At 39.2% G+C, this 13,937-nt stretch overlaps 1 protein-coding gene across 2 annotated transcripts in view; it reads right to left on the reverse strand.

The window, feature by feature from the left end:
* Nucleotides 1-4,254: 4,254 nt before the first annotated feature.
* Mbd5 (methyl-CpG binding domain protein 5) overlaps nucleotides 4,255-13,937 on the reverse strand; it is a 144,237-nt gene continuing 134,554 nt past the window's right edge. For both annotated transcript variants that reach the window (XM_055600366.1, XM_055600365.1), the window contains exons 11-12: nucleotides 7,892-7,967; nucleotides 4,255-5,571 (exon numbers count right to left, since the gene is read on the reverse strand). In XM_055600366.1, coding sequence (XP_055456341.1) covers nucleotides 5,500-5,571; nucleotides 7,892-7,967 — 148 coding nt within the window. In that variant the 3' untranslated portion in view covers nucleotides 4,255-5,499. The remainder of the gene's footprint in view (nucleotides 5,572-7,891; nucleotides 7,968-13,937) is intronic.

Genomic DNA, 13,937 nt, shown 5'->3' on the forward strand with positions numbered 1-13,937 from the left:
CGATGCCACTTAGTAAAGATTTATTAGGTGAATAAAGATAGCAATGATACCTGTAAGAGCTTCTGAATCGCTTCCGTCAGAATTGTTGAGAGGATAACCAAAAATTACTGATACCTCAACTAGGCAACTGTGGAGAACATGCACGCGTCATGGTCCTCATTGTCAAACACCTCATCATATTCCAGGGCAAGCATCTACACACCCATCTTCAACTTCCACTCCCTAACGATCCTAGTATATATTACATGGGCTATCGGTCTTCTGTAGACTCCAAGCCACAGGTATTCAGGTAACTCTCCTAAGCCATTATTTCAGTCTTGATTATCTTGGGTCTCATGATTGAGCAGGTATGGACAATTTGCAGCCAGTGTGTCCAGGATAGCTAACACATTTGTAGATGACAATATTATACTACAGTATCAAATGACGTTGAACACCCCTGAAAAGCATGACGTTCAAAGTGGGGCCGATATTAATGTTCACTTTCTTAACCATGATGGGTTAAGACACACTCAGTTGACATCAATTTTGGCTGCTTCTGGAATCAGTTTCCTAATTATTACATAATGCAAGTCTGTCCATAGTTTACACAGACATATGTTCCCAAACTGGCTCAATTTAGGCAGTGGGGATTTTTTTTATTATTCCAGTTTGAACCTCCACACTCTTCTATGTCAGCAGATACTTGGTATTGTCTGGAGTCACTTTTGATCATTAAAACTTGGAAGAGGGTGCTACTGACAGAGCTGTGAGGGAAGGGACACTGTGAAACATCTTAGAATGTACAAGGTAGCCCCTTCAATCAGAAAAGACCTGGTCCCAAATGTCATTAGTACCAAGGCTGAGAAGCCCTCTGTCGAGGTGACACTTGCCAGACTCTTGAGAAACAGGAGTTAAGGCCTATTCACTGATGTCATCCTTTCTAAGATCCATGGGAACAAAGTGGAAAAGAGCAGGTTCCAAACCAGTAGGAATGCTGGGACTATTCCCCTGCTTAATGTCTGAAAGAGAGATTTGTAGGCTCTCAAGTAGAGTATTTGCCTTTGGGAAATTTTTCTACATGGATCCTTGGCACAGATCATTAAATATCCTATGGAAATTTCATAATGCATGATATTTAGCACAGAGTTCAGCAGTCTTGTATGTAAATGGGGGCTTGGGGAAAGTGGAATCATATTTGAATTTGTTGTTCACATTGAAAAGTTTCATGTCATTTTCTTTCTCTAAAGGTATAAACATCTAGACAAAAATATCCATTTGAAATGTGAGATGTGAACTACCACCCTTCTACACGCACAGTCCAATGTATTTGTACTTAACTCATGAAGGCATAATGTTACAAAAAACATTTGTATATTATGAAGCCGTATGGCATCAAATTTCCAATTTATAGACAACTTTGTATTTACATAACAAATTATTAAATCAACCATTTTTCAGGTTTATAAAAGGTCATTGAGGTACACACACAGTGTGTATAAAAGCAGATAAGGCTGATTATACATATTTACAGTAGATACAAATTAATGTTCATATTTGAAGATAATACTTCCAACATTTTTTTTTTCTGTTCAGACTCCCCATTGTTAGGATTTCCCATGATTCTGCTGTTTACTGCTTTTTGAATCACTGATTTAATACTCATTTTGGATTGTTTACACATATGAATTACTAATGTTCTTATATCTTTGGCTAATGTAAACATGATAGAGAGAAAAAAATGATAAACTAACAGCATATGGTGGGTTGGCGTATCTTGAGTCTTGCATCATATCACTTGGGCACAAATAGTCAAAAGAAATGGGTATTAGTTGAGAGACTTAGAATATTGGCTTTCTCTTCAGAAAAAACAGTGCTACCAACTTCCTAAACGTCTTACCAGAACTTAAATCCTAATGCAAAATTGCTGTGACTTGCAATAGAAGACCACACACTGTATGGACGGTCACCAAGGGTAACAACAATGTGTTATTATCATCCGAAGTGAAAAATCAACTCATGTGGTCTGTGAATCTTCAGAAAACTTACAGAAGGTGAACTACTGACCTCAGCTCCTCCCAAACTGCTGCGCTGTTACAAAGGAGGAAGGCCATGTTTACTTCAAAGACAGACACAGCAAAACTCCCACATCAGGGTCTTAATAAATGACTAAGCGTGGCTCATGATATCATACGGGATGAATGCTCTTCAAGTACTTTCATTCAAAGTGCATCTGAAAACATATGTTCCAAATATTTTCCTTTAAATACATTTTAAAAGCAGGTCCTAAATTGCCAGTAATGCTACAAGACATCACACAGGGCCTTCTAGTTAATTTTTACTCATTTGAAACAATCTGTTAAAATTACTTAGACATGTAGTTTATTCTGTGTGCTTCCTGGAACTGTGAAAGGACAGGAAATGAATTACATTTCCCTTAGTACTTAGGACCACTAAAGGGGAAAAAAAAATCTCATTCTTTCCCAACGCTTTATTTTTTTTCCTTTAAAAAATGTTATTTTAGGAAATAAAAATTTTACTCTCATAGAAGGACTAGTTTTCATTTAAAAATAATTTGACTTCAATACAAAAAGAAGGAAAGATGAAGTATGAGTGACCAGTTTTAAAATTGTAAGGTAGGTATAACATTTAAAAAAGTGTTACAGCTTTGCATGACCTAAAATCCTGACAGTATTTACATTCCCTGCTTATGTGAACCCATGGAACTGTAAGAGAAAGGAGAAAGGACCATGTGGACAGAGGCAACCAGATCTTGCACCTACAGCAAAGCTACAGGCAACCGTGAGGTCATGGTGGAAAGAGATTCTACATGGTTTCCTGATGCAGAGTATATCATGATGCCAACGGACCTCACTCAAAACACCCAGAGAAGGTGTGGTCCAGTCAGTCTAAAGGGGCTAAAACATCTTCTGTACAGCAACACATAACACATGCAGACACACTGAACACACAAACATGTCTACATCTATCTGAGGATAAACACAACTATGGACACAGCAGGAAAAAGAGAGTTGATGCAAAAGAAAAACAACAGTGGCTTAAACAGACCAAACATATCAACTTGTAACAAACATGTATCCCCTACATGACACAAAAGATTACTTTATGTGATTGACTGAAGGCCTGGGCAGTTGTGGGACCCTCTCTCTTGATACCCAACCCCCTTCCCCAAAGACAAAATGAACATACCCACGAAAGAAGTACTCCTAAATGTAGCTAATTTGTATTCCACCAGGTTTGAGGATAAGGGCTGAGGTGGGGACAGAGTAGACAGACACAAAAGATATGGGGGGAAATCTCAGAAGAAATAACTTGGGTTTTGTCTCCTTCCCCCCCCCCCTAGTTCCTGGAACTCTGTTCCATGATAGGATTGAGGAGTTTAGGAGGTCACGGTATCTAGGAGCCCAGAGCCTGGCAAGGGACAATCTTCTTGGGGACTGAGTGCAGGGCTACACAGTGACCAGAACTAGAGGACTGGCAGTGCTTTCTTGGGTTTTGGCTGGAGCCTGGTTCCAAGAAAGAGAGATAACAGATCCTTTCTTTCGATGATCTGTAGCTGAGGTTGTCTGAAATTTTGTTTATGCCACCATAACATAGAATTGGGAAACAGATGGGAGCTGCATACACTGAGCTCCATTATTACTCATTACCTTGTATTTGACAATGGCTCACAGTTTTAGGTTTGTATATTTGTAATGGAGTTAACTTTCTACAGTTTTTTACATTTTTCTTATTTAATGTAACATAAATAACTTGGGTAATAAGACTTAACCCACATATTTCAGCCATATATATATATGATGTGAATGGTATAAATAATTCTTTAAATAAAATAAATCTGATATGCTACATAATACTAATAAAATTACACTGTTTATAATTTTGCAAGCCACTTTCACTTCTAGGTAAAGTGGCACTGATGAATGATATAAAATGTGGTTTGACTTATTTTTGCTACAAAAAATAAAAACTGAACTGTCATCATCCTTATGTTTGTTGATGATTTCAAAGTGTGGCTTCTGCCTCCATGTATAGAAATGAAAAGTTTTACCTTGTCAGATGTTGTCTGCTAAAAACAAAACAAAACCAAAACCAAAAAAAACTTTGATGCTGAGAATCATTGGTGGAAAACTAATTCAACAAGTGGTTATAAAAAACTTACTAAATAAATGATTAAGTTAAATAGTTCATCTACTTTTTTAAAATTTTATAAAACCTATTCTGTTGTAAAACTTAGTTTTAAAAAATGCCCAAAATGGAATGGTCCTATCACCTTTCCAGGGTAGGAAAAGGGGCTGAAAGAATGTAAGAGCCATGGATTAGGAAGGTGGCTCTGATGTGTCCTGACCAGTTCGCCCGTGAAGTCCCTGAAGCTGTGGTTATCTGTGCAAGGCTGCACTTGATTGAGCATGTCAACGTTCCACCCTGCATGGTGGAGGCGCCCATGCGGCCCCAAGTCCACCCTGAGAGGCTATCCGCAGCTTATGATTGCTGGGTAGTCTCCTCAGCTTCCCTCCTGGTGGAGCCACAAACTGCCTTGCTCCAGTAAGTAACCTCCCACCCACGCTCAGGCAGGGAACTGTAATCAATCTCAGTAGTCAGACACTGAAAGACATGAATGGAGGGTGGGGACATATTGGGAAGAGGGAGGAGAGAAAGGAGGGGGAATGGAGGATGGGAAGTGACTCAAATTCACTATATAAATGTATAAAACTATAGAACAACAAGAATGTAACAAACGGTTGAGCTCCTGAATTCTTGATTTAGGCCCATGAGCACTCATCCCTTCAGAAATTTGCAGGCTTCCTAGACACCCAAACCTGAGTCTCACGCTTCTGGGTAAGGTTCCTGCTAGAGAAACATTATAAATGGACACTCTGTGTGCAGTGTTTGTTATAATTTGTGGGTTATATCATCATGCCTTTTTCTCTGCTGTTAAATACAAAACCAGCATCTTTTACATTATCATAGAAAAGCATTTAGGTTGTATTTTTATTTATCACTTTACACTGGTAGTCTCTGGTAGGTGTACTCCATAGAAACCAAAGATTTTTTTTTACACTATTTCTTTGTACAATAAAAGATAAAGTGTGCATTAAGTATGCTTGTACATGACAATATTGTACAATATTTACATTTCTAATATCGCCATGAAATTCTGTATTTTCTATATACAACACTGAAAATTCTTCAGAAACATTTGGACTATTTCTTATAATCACAATTTTAGTATAATAGAAAACGTTTCTTAGCAATCACTTGACCATTTCTCACTTTGTTCACACAGGGACTTTTGATTGTTTTGTTTTGTTTTAAACATTCATTTTCCTTCCTGATCAAAGTATGTCTCCATCACTGTTCCTTTTAGCACCCTGTGGTGGTGGTAGCTATCTGCCATAGTTTACATACTGGTCCAACAGTGGCCATAGTAATACCTACATACAGATGTATCTGTACGTGCTCCTTTGATTAAGCACGGTGTCAATGGAACAGTCTCTGTTATCTGGAGATCTTCCTCCTCTTGGGTTTGGGAGGCCTCATTTGTCTGTCACCCTGTGGGATCTGGTGAACCTGAAAAAAAAAAAAAAAAAAAAAAGAAGGTGGAAAAAAAAAACACAACAGGAAGATTGAAATAAAAAACACCATATGACTTCTGACAAAGAAGTAGGGTGGAAAGTGGTCTGCCTTACTTTCCATCACTGACATCCTAAGACACTAAGACTTTAGGAAGATCTAAGTCTGGACACCGTCTCAACCAGGGATGGGCAGTGGAAGAAACTAACAATCAGCATGACACTCAGAAGACCCCACTGAACAGTGGACACACTGTGAGCGGGAGGGCTGCCAGCCAGTGACCCCGGATTAACAATCTCGCTGTGTCCTGCGGAGTCAGGACAGTGCAGAGCACATATTCTCTTGTTCTCACATCACACTACTTGTTTTTATAACTACTACAAAGTGTCAAAGATCAGAACGTCTGCATGCAGCTCAGTCCAAGGATGGTTGTTCATGACAAGAATCAGCATGGACGGTAGAACATCACTGCCTTTCACTGGCAGGACTGAGCTTGTGTAAGCTGGGAAGAATAGTTAACAGAACTCACTGGTATATACTAATATAGGAACTAGAAGCATTTACTTCTGTGTGTCACACTGAGAAAGGGTTGAAGGGTACAAGAGCATTAGATAGCAGATACATTTTGAGGGACAGGGGGTCAATAACTAGGTCTCCCAATTGGAACATGGCTACGGATGTCAAAGAATGAAATAAGCCCCAGAACGTAGAGGAGACATAATGCTGCGGCCAAAGTAAAAGTTTAACAGCTAGCATCTGGAGATAAGCCCGTTTCCATGGTGTAAATACTTCTATCACGGCCAATTTTAACCTATTAACATGATGTCACAGTTATAGTTAGAAAACAATCAGTTGCTTTAAGGATATGCTTCAGGTTTAAAGGTTGTGGGCTAACTTAGCTGTGAGTGCTTGCCAAACACTCATAAAGCCCTAGATTCAATTCCCAACACTGAGCCAACTAAAACAAAAGTTTGAACAACAGGGAAGGCTAACTGTCTTTAGTCAGAGGTAAAATTATTTTTAAAAATAGTATTTAAAACTTTAAGATAATGCTCATGAGCTTCCCAGATTGCCTCTTTCTCCAGACCCTTTCCACATGTTTTTAAAACAAGTAAACTGAAATTCAGAAATGAGGAGTTATGTAATTAAGGAAAGAGTCTTTACCACAACAGCAAATTAATAATCTATCGATCATCTATATCCTGAAAATGTATTTCACTAACTAGATAGTGTTTTAATATTTTTTTTGGTATGTAAGTGCTTTAATATCTTTTAAATGACTCTAAACATGATAAATTTTAGTTTTCAGTTCTCAAGAAAGTTGGGGTAGCTCCAATGAAACTCACATGGCTCAACTCTGCTGGAGTGTGAAGGCGAAGATGCCTCTGCAGAATACAGTCCAAGACAGCCTCATCAGCTGCCAGTGCCTGGTGGCCACCAAGGCAAATATCCCCAGGCAGTGAGTACTGAGACAGGGGTCGAACCATTTTTATCTTTTCCTTGGAAGGTGTGTTGCAGAATGCATTTCCAAACCCATCTGAGTTGAAGAAGTCTGGATTCGTAGACGTTATGCCGACGATCCTCCATGCCCTCTCATTATTATCAAGTGGGATTGGATGCAAAGGATGTACTGAACACGGAACACATCATGGCCCCATGGAGTGGTGGGCACTTCACAAAGACAGACCCGGGCCTGTGAGTGGCTGAGTGGAGTGCCACCTTCCTCAGCAGTCACCAGAATTAAGTGGGCCATGGCCTTTGGTGCTGAGATTCTAGGACGGGGAGTGGTCAGCAGTCTACGCAGCACATCTTTGTTGGCAAGTCTCAATTCTAGAATTGTTGCTTTCAAATCTCATCCCTGTTACTTACAGATTCTCTATACCTGGTCACAGAAGATACTGAGTTGATGGGTACTGGTCTACACCTACACATTTATCTTTGATCAAACTTTTGATCTCACTTTTTTTTTTTCAATGGATGGAGTGAAGTTGCACCGCTGAATATTTTGATTACAGCGATGGTCACTGCTATTCACAGTCAAACGCAGAAAGTTGGGGTTGGGACCTCACCATATTGCTGCTGACACTTAACGAACCTTTTTAGGAATATAAGAGTTACTTATCTCTGGGAAAAAATGCCATCATTAATACAGGTTCTTTTTTCTTAAATGTTTGCTGCTACCAGTGTTTTCCTTTCCTAGGAGCTTAGTATTACTATGAGAGTTCCTTCACAATATTCAAGTGAGTTTACCAAAAAAGTGTTAATGCAGTTCATTTTCAAAGAAACACAGTATAATGGCAAAAATAAATTAACTTACAGTCCCAGACATTTTGTCCAGTTCACTCATGGCCTCGTGAATAGCAGCTTCTAAATGGTTATTTAGCTTTCCACTTCTGGAATGAATAAAAACAACATGACAGATGAACGGATTAAAGAAACAAAAAACCTCAGTTTAATTCCCTAATCCAAAGACAAAGATATCAATTCTACCAGAGAAAGTGAATCTAGATTCACATTTGGAAAATTCAGGCGATAAAGCGTCACTCTGGGGTCCCACCACCGAACAGTAATGACTGAAGTACCACCACCACTTAAAGCTCAGCACAGGAAGCTCGCCACTGTGTGCGTCTTTCGCATTCTGGTGAAGAAGATTGGGTCAGGGGCTCTGTGGCCTCCACTACACTGCTTCCCAGCAGACCGCAGCAGGCCCCAGTGTCTCTTGCCTGGCTGTTTCTCAGCAGGGAAACAGGCTGCGGCTAGGACATTGGGCTGAACTGCAAGCTCTGGCCACTAGGGAGCTCCCTCTGCCATTTCTGGATCATCTCAGCTAATGTAGAATTGAGCAAAAGGAAAGCTGAATTCTGGTGCACTGACCAGGTAAGAAATAACGTATCACCTTGTCACACCTGAGGCCCAGAGGCGGGTTTCACCCCATTTTCCCTGAATCTGACCTGATCCTGTTCAGCAGACACACAGCGATTGTCTCGGGAGCCTGTCGCTCCTCTGACTGTTGCTCTGCACTCAGCATTCCAGTTCATGTCTTACATTAATAACACACGTCATTTTTAAAATCGATATTGGTGAGGCTGTTGTGCCCATTACTCCAGTCAGGCGAACTAACCTCTGCAGCCACACACCCTTTGTTTACCCTACCTTACTTCTCCTCATTTATACACATACACATACAGTACTCCCCAACCTTCTGAATATGCAGGAGGTCTGTTGCAGTTATCCCATCAGGACGACTGATAGGAACGTGGCTGAAGCAAACTCCTATCATTAGCGTGGCTTTTCAAGAGCGAAGACCCATCTCAGCAACTACATGGACATTGGGCATTCACAGCTGTGGGAGAAAACACGCTCCAACGTAGGTGGAACGCCTTTACGTGAAGTCTTTCCCCTCCCCACAGCACTCCCTAGGTTTTATCTTTAATATGCTATGACCTGACAGTTGCGATATTCTGTTTCTTCCTGTGCCTTCCAGACACTTATCCACCTTTGAGAGTTACACTTGTAGGCATACCAGGAATGCCGTGTAGGTGTGATGAGTGGCTTCAAAAAAGTCAACATATCTTGTTAAAAAGTCCTATATCTTGTTAAAAACAACCATGTATTTAAGTCAGCTCAACTGGAAGGAAAGATGAACCTACTAACTTTAACCAATTATGAAGATACTATCAACAATTCTCACCAGCATTTGTTGGCCTCTAGCTGTAATATCCATCCTCCCTCCACTAATCTTTAAAAAAGTTAACAATGCAGAGTTAAGGAAACAAAATAATCCCAATGTACCCATTCTCCAGAATGGGTTGTTAATAAATTACATGATCTTAGTAAGTCTTTTTTTTTTTTTAATCAAAAGAGATAAATCTGGTATTCTCAGCCACACTCTTTCCTGTATGTTTCCCTAGCTTATGTTTTACATAATACAATCACAGACAGAATTGTTTTATGGATTTAAACCCACAGAAAGCTGTCATGATAAGCAGTTCGTGTTTCCCCACTATTGTATCCTCCTCCTCCTCACTATTATTGTGAGGCAGTGTTTTGCCAATGTAGACCACCAGGCTGGCCTGGCACTCAGAATCCTCTGTCTCTGTGCTGGGATAAAAGGCATGTGTCACCATACCAGTAATCCTGTGTAACATCTGTGTTTGGCTCAGGTTGGGCTAGGACCCTTTTTAAGGGCTATTTGGTGAGAGCCCTGACGATATCCCCCATGGGCAAATCCTCAACAACATCACACATTCTGCAGTACATTAAGTAGGTTTATCTTTAATTTGTCTTTTGGATTAAAAAACAGACATTTAAAAATTTCAAATTTAAACAAAAATGTACTTATGTGTATGGCGTTTTGCTGTCAAGTAAGTTTGTACAGGATGTACATGCCTGCTACACACAGAGGCCAAAGAAGTAAATGGATCTCCTGGAACTGAATTTATAGATGGTTGTTAGCCACCCTCTGGGTACAAGGAAGTGAACCTCAGTCTTCCGGAGGAGCAGCCAGTGCTCTTAACCACTGAACCCTCTCTCCAGTCCCCAAATGCATTTAAGTTTCAAGGATATTTATGTATTTTGATTGTAATATATTATGGATTAAAATGGACTATACCTAAGAAGTTCTAAATGACTAAAAAGAAAATGAAACATTTCATTAAAAAATACATGAGGGAAGCTTGCTTTCTTCCCACCAGTCTTTTAAAAAACATATTTATGTGTGAGAGTGCACAAGCCATGGTATTGAGGTCAAAAATAGGTTATGGAAGTTGGTTCTCTCCAAACATGTCGATCCCAGGGCTGAACCCTCCCTTGAATTTTAAGAGCAACAGTACTTACTATTTATTGAAAGACTTATATTTGCTAAAAATTGTGTTAGATCTTTATGTATTATCTCATTTAATCTTTATAGGAATCTCACGACATAGGCATTGTGACAACTGTGTGTATATAATACTTTTGTGATTTTTTTTAGGTGAAAAGGTAAAATCATTTATAATTATATAATTAGAAAGATGTACATTTAACTATAAAATAATTGTAAAAATTAGAAAAATGCATATTTAACTATAAAGAACTTTCCAAAATAAGTCATTGTTTCCTAGGAAGAACATAGTAACATTATGATGAAAGTACAAAAGTCATTTAACAACATTACTTATTGAATACAAAGTTAGAACACTAGAAACTCATTGTTCACCCAATTATTTAAAAAATTGTAAAAATATATGTAATATGGGCCAGTGAGATGGTTCAGTGGGCAGAGGCACTTGTTATCCAAGCCAGGTGACCTGATTTTGATTCCCAAAAGAGAACCAACTCCTACAAGTTGTCTTCTGAAAACTTATTTGCCATGGCAGCTGCACATGACCCCACGTAAACAAATAAAAAATTAAAAGTTAATTTAGGCTAACCAGCACAGTATTTTGTTTATAATAAACTTAAACAGGTACTAACTAGGTAAAGCAATGGTTATTTTTGGAAACAGAATAAATACACAGTTGTGGAGCATAAAATTATTTGAAGACATCACGAGAGCCAAGAAGTAAAGAAAAAAATTTCAGCTATCACATCTACAGACTGGATTTCCACAGTATTTGTGCCGGGGACAAGTGTGCTCAAAAGAGGAAGAGAAAGCTCCGTGAGTTCATACAGGGAGCAATTAGTCAAATTTTGATTTTCCAGTCCTGAGAGGCCCCCTGTGGAGTCTCTGCTAGTGTCTCTATTGCCTGCTGGCATTTAATAATAAACATTTTTACTAATGGACACTCTAACCCCTAATTGATTAAGCAATAGGCGTTTATATAATCACGTTTCTAGTTATTAATGGAGATAATTGCCACTTCTCATCTCTTTTGACTATATTGTTATGTATCATCTTTATCTTCACTAACCAAAAAGAAAAAAGGCCAGGTAAAATCTGTGAATGTTACAAGATGCAAAATTACGTATTACTTTAAAAGCTTGTCACTGAAGAATGTCTGTGACTCATTTCAGGTAAGACATAGCAAATTTGGACAAAACTGGAAAGTCAATAATTCTGTGCTTTGAAAATCTAATCCATAAAACAATATGAAAATTTAGGACAATTTAAAAAGCTAAGTTGAATTTATTCTTTTTTCTTGTTTGGGAGTTTATATATGCATATGATTCATTTTCATAAAATCCATGACTCCCTTCTAGCTCTCCTCCCCTCCCACTTTTTCCTCCCAACTTCATGTGCTGCTGCTTCTTCTTCCGCTGAGTGCTGCTTGTATATACATGAGTATACGGCTACTGACTAAAGCATGAGTGGCCTCTCAGGGCCGTATCCCTGAAGAAAACTGACTCTACCTCCCATTGTCCCCCCCCCCCAGGCATCAGCTGCCAATAGCTCCCCAGCTAGAGGAAGACTTTCATGAGCTCCTCCCTGTCATGATGGAATTCCGGCTGTCCTGTTTCCCTGCTGATGTTCACCACCTGAGCTCTTATAGTCCTTCTGTTACTCCCTCCCTCTTCCGAGATGATCCTTGGATCTTAGAAGGCGTGAGACAACTGCCTTATCTAGAACTAAACACTTCACAGTCTCTTGTTCTTCACATGTAGACCAGTTATGGGTGTTTATACTAACCACCATCTATTAAAAAGAGGTTCTCTGATGAGGGTGGAGCCATGTATTAATGTACCAAAATAAAGATTTTAGGGGAAGTTTATTACTATGCCCACTTAGCAGAATAATACTGGTAGTTTCTCCCCTAGGGGCTGTTACCTAGCCAGCCATGAATTGTTGGCCCCGTCAGTGGTACCAGGTACAAACTATATCTTGTGGATCAGGGTTTAAGTCTAATATAAAAGTGGTTGCTTACTCCCTGATATCCATGCCACTATTGTACTGGTACATTTGTGTTGCCAGTCTGGCCATTCCTGTAGGTTGTTGGGTTCATAGCTGGGTAAGAGAGTTGATTCTTTTTTTTTTTTTTCCTAGTAGCCTACACAGCACCTTCTATATAGCACTATGAAAGCTATCCAGTAGAGAAGAAGCTTCCAAATTGTTTCCAGGTTATCTCTACATGTTCCATGACCCAAGTATGGTGGCATGTCTCAGTTTTAAAGGCAAAATATATTTGGCTCATTTTTATTACTTACCATTTTCCAGCTTTACACAGTATCAAGTAACCAAAAGAATTTGTACACATAGAAGGCTTAGATCCCTTTGTAATTGAAAATAATAATGTCTCTAAAAGCTTTAGAAATTTTCTTTAATAGAGCCACTTTTTTTAGTAGAAGACATAGAGCCACTTTTTTTAGTAGAAGATTAACCTGAATTAAGTGTCAAAATGTTACTAATTATTATGATTAGGATGCAATTACTATGTCAATTTAAAGATATTCATTTATGATATGGTAGTTTACAATATTGATGATTAAAGTGACTATATAAAATTCTAAACGTTTACTATAACATGTTTCAACTGGCAAAAACATTGGATAATTTATTTCTCGTACTTTCACCTATATGTTCCAAATTCTGTGTCTAAAGTTCTCTATATTATCTATGCTATAACATCCTAAAGTAGCAATTAATATGCACATTTTAGAAATGTTGAATTTAGATTCAGAGAGATTAAGCAACATACCCAGAGGGAGAAGCAGCACACACATACACAAAATAAATAGGATTTGAATCCAGGTCAAGAACAAACCTCTTAATCCTCTAAAAACTTTCTCTTTTCAGACTTTTCCTCTTCTTAGTCGACAATGATACTTAAATCTTTGTCACTATCGTGGTTTGAATGTAAAATGTTTCACATAGTTCAATACTTGGTCCTGAGCTGGTACTGCTGTTTGGGAAGGTTGTTAAGCCTTCAGGAAGTAGGGTCTTGTTGTAAGAAGTGGGCTACAGGGGGTTGGCCTTAAGGTTTTATAACCTGGCTCCTGTTGACTTCCTGTTGACTCTGCAATGTGACCAGCTAGCTTCTAGTTCTTGCCACCAAGCCTCATCATAGCCTGCAGTCAAGTGTTGCCTATCAGGAAGGACTGCATCCCTCTGGAACTGTATGCCAAAATAAACCCTTTTCCCTTGAGTTGCTTTTGTCAGGGGTATTTTTCTCCCAGCAATAAGAAAGTAACTAAAAAAAAAAAAAAAAAAAATCTTGTAGCGTTGGTGAGATGGCTCAGCTGCTAAGAGCACTGCTGCTTTTGCAGAGGACCTGGATTCAGATCCCTGCTGTTTGCAACCCTGTGTAATTCCAGCTCTAGTGGATCTGACTCCCTCTTCTGAACTCCACAGGCACCAAGCACACCCATGGTGTACATACAATGCAGGCAGGCAGGCATATGCATGCAGGCGTGCGCGCGCGCGCGCGCACACACACACCCCCCCCCCC

The sequence above is a fragment of the Psammomys obesus genome, unplaced genomic scaffold (assembly GCF_907164565.1).
Source record: "Psammomys obesus unplaced genomic scaffold, mPsaObe1.curated_primary_1811, whole genome shotgun sequence".
Taxonomy (NCBI): Eukaryota; Metazoa; Chordata; class Mammalia; order Rodentia; family Muridae; genus Psammomys; species Psammomys obesus.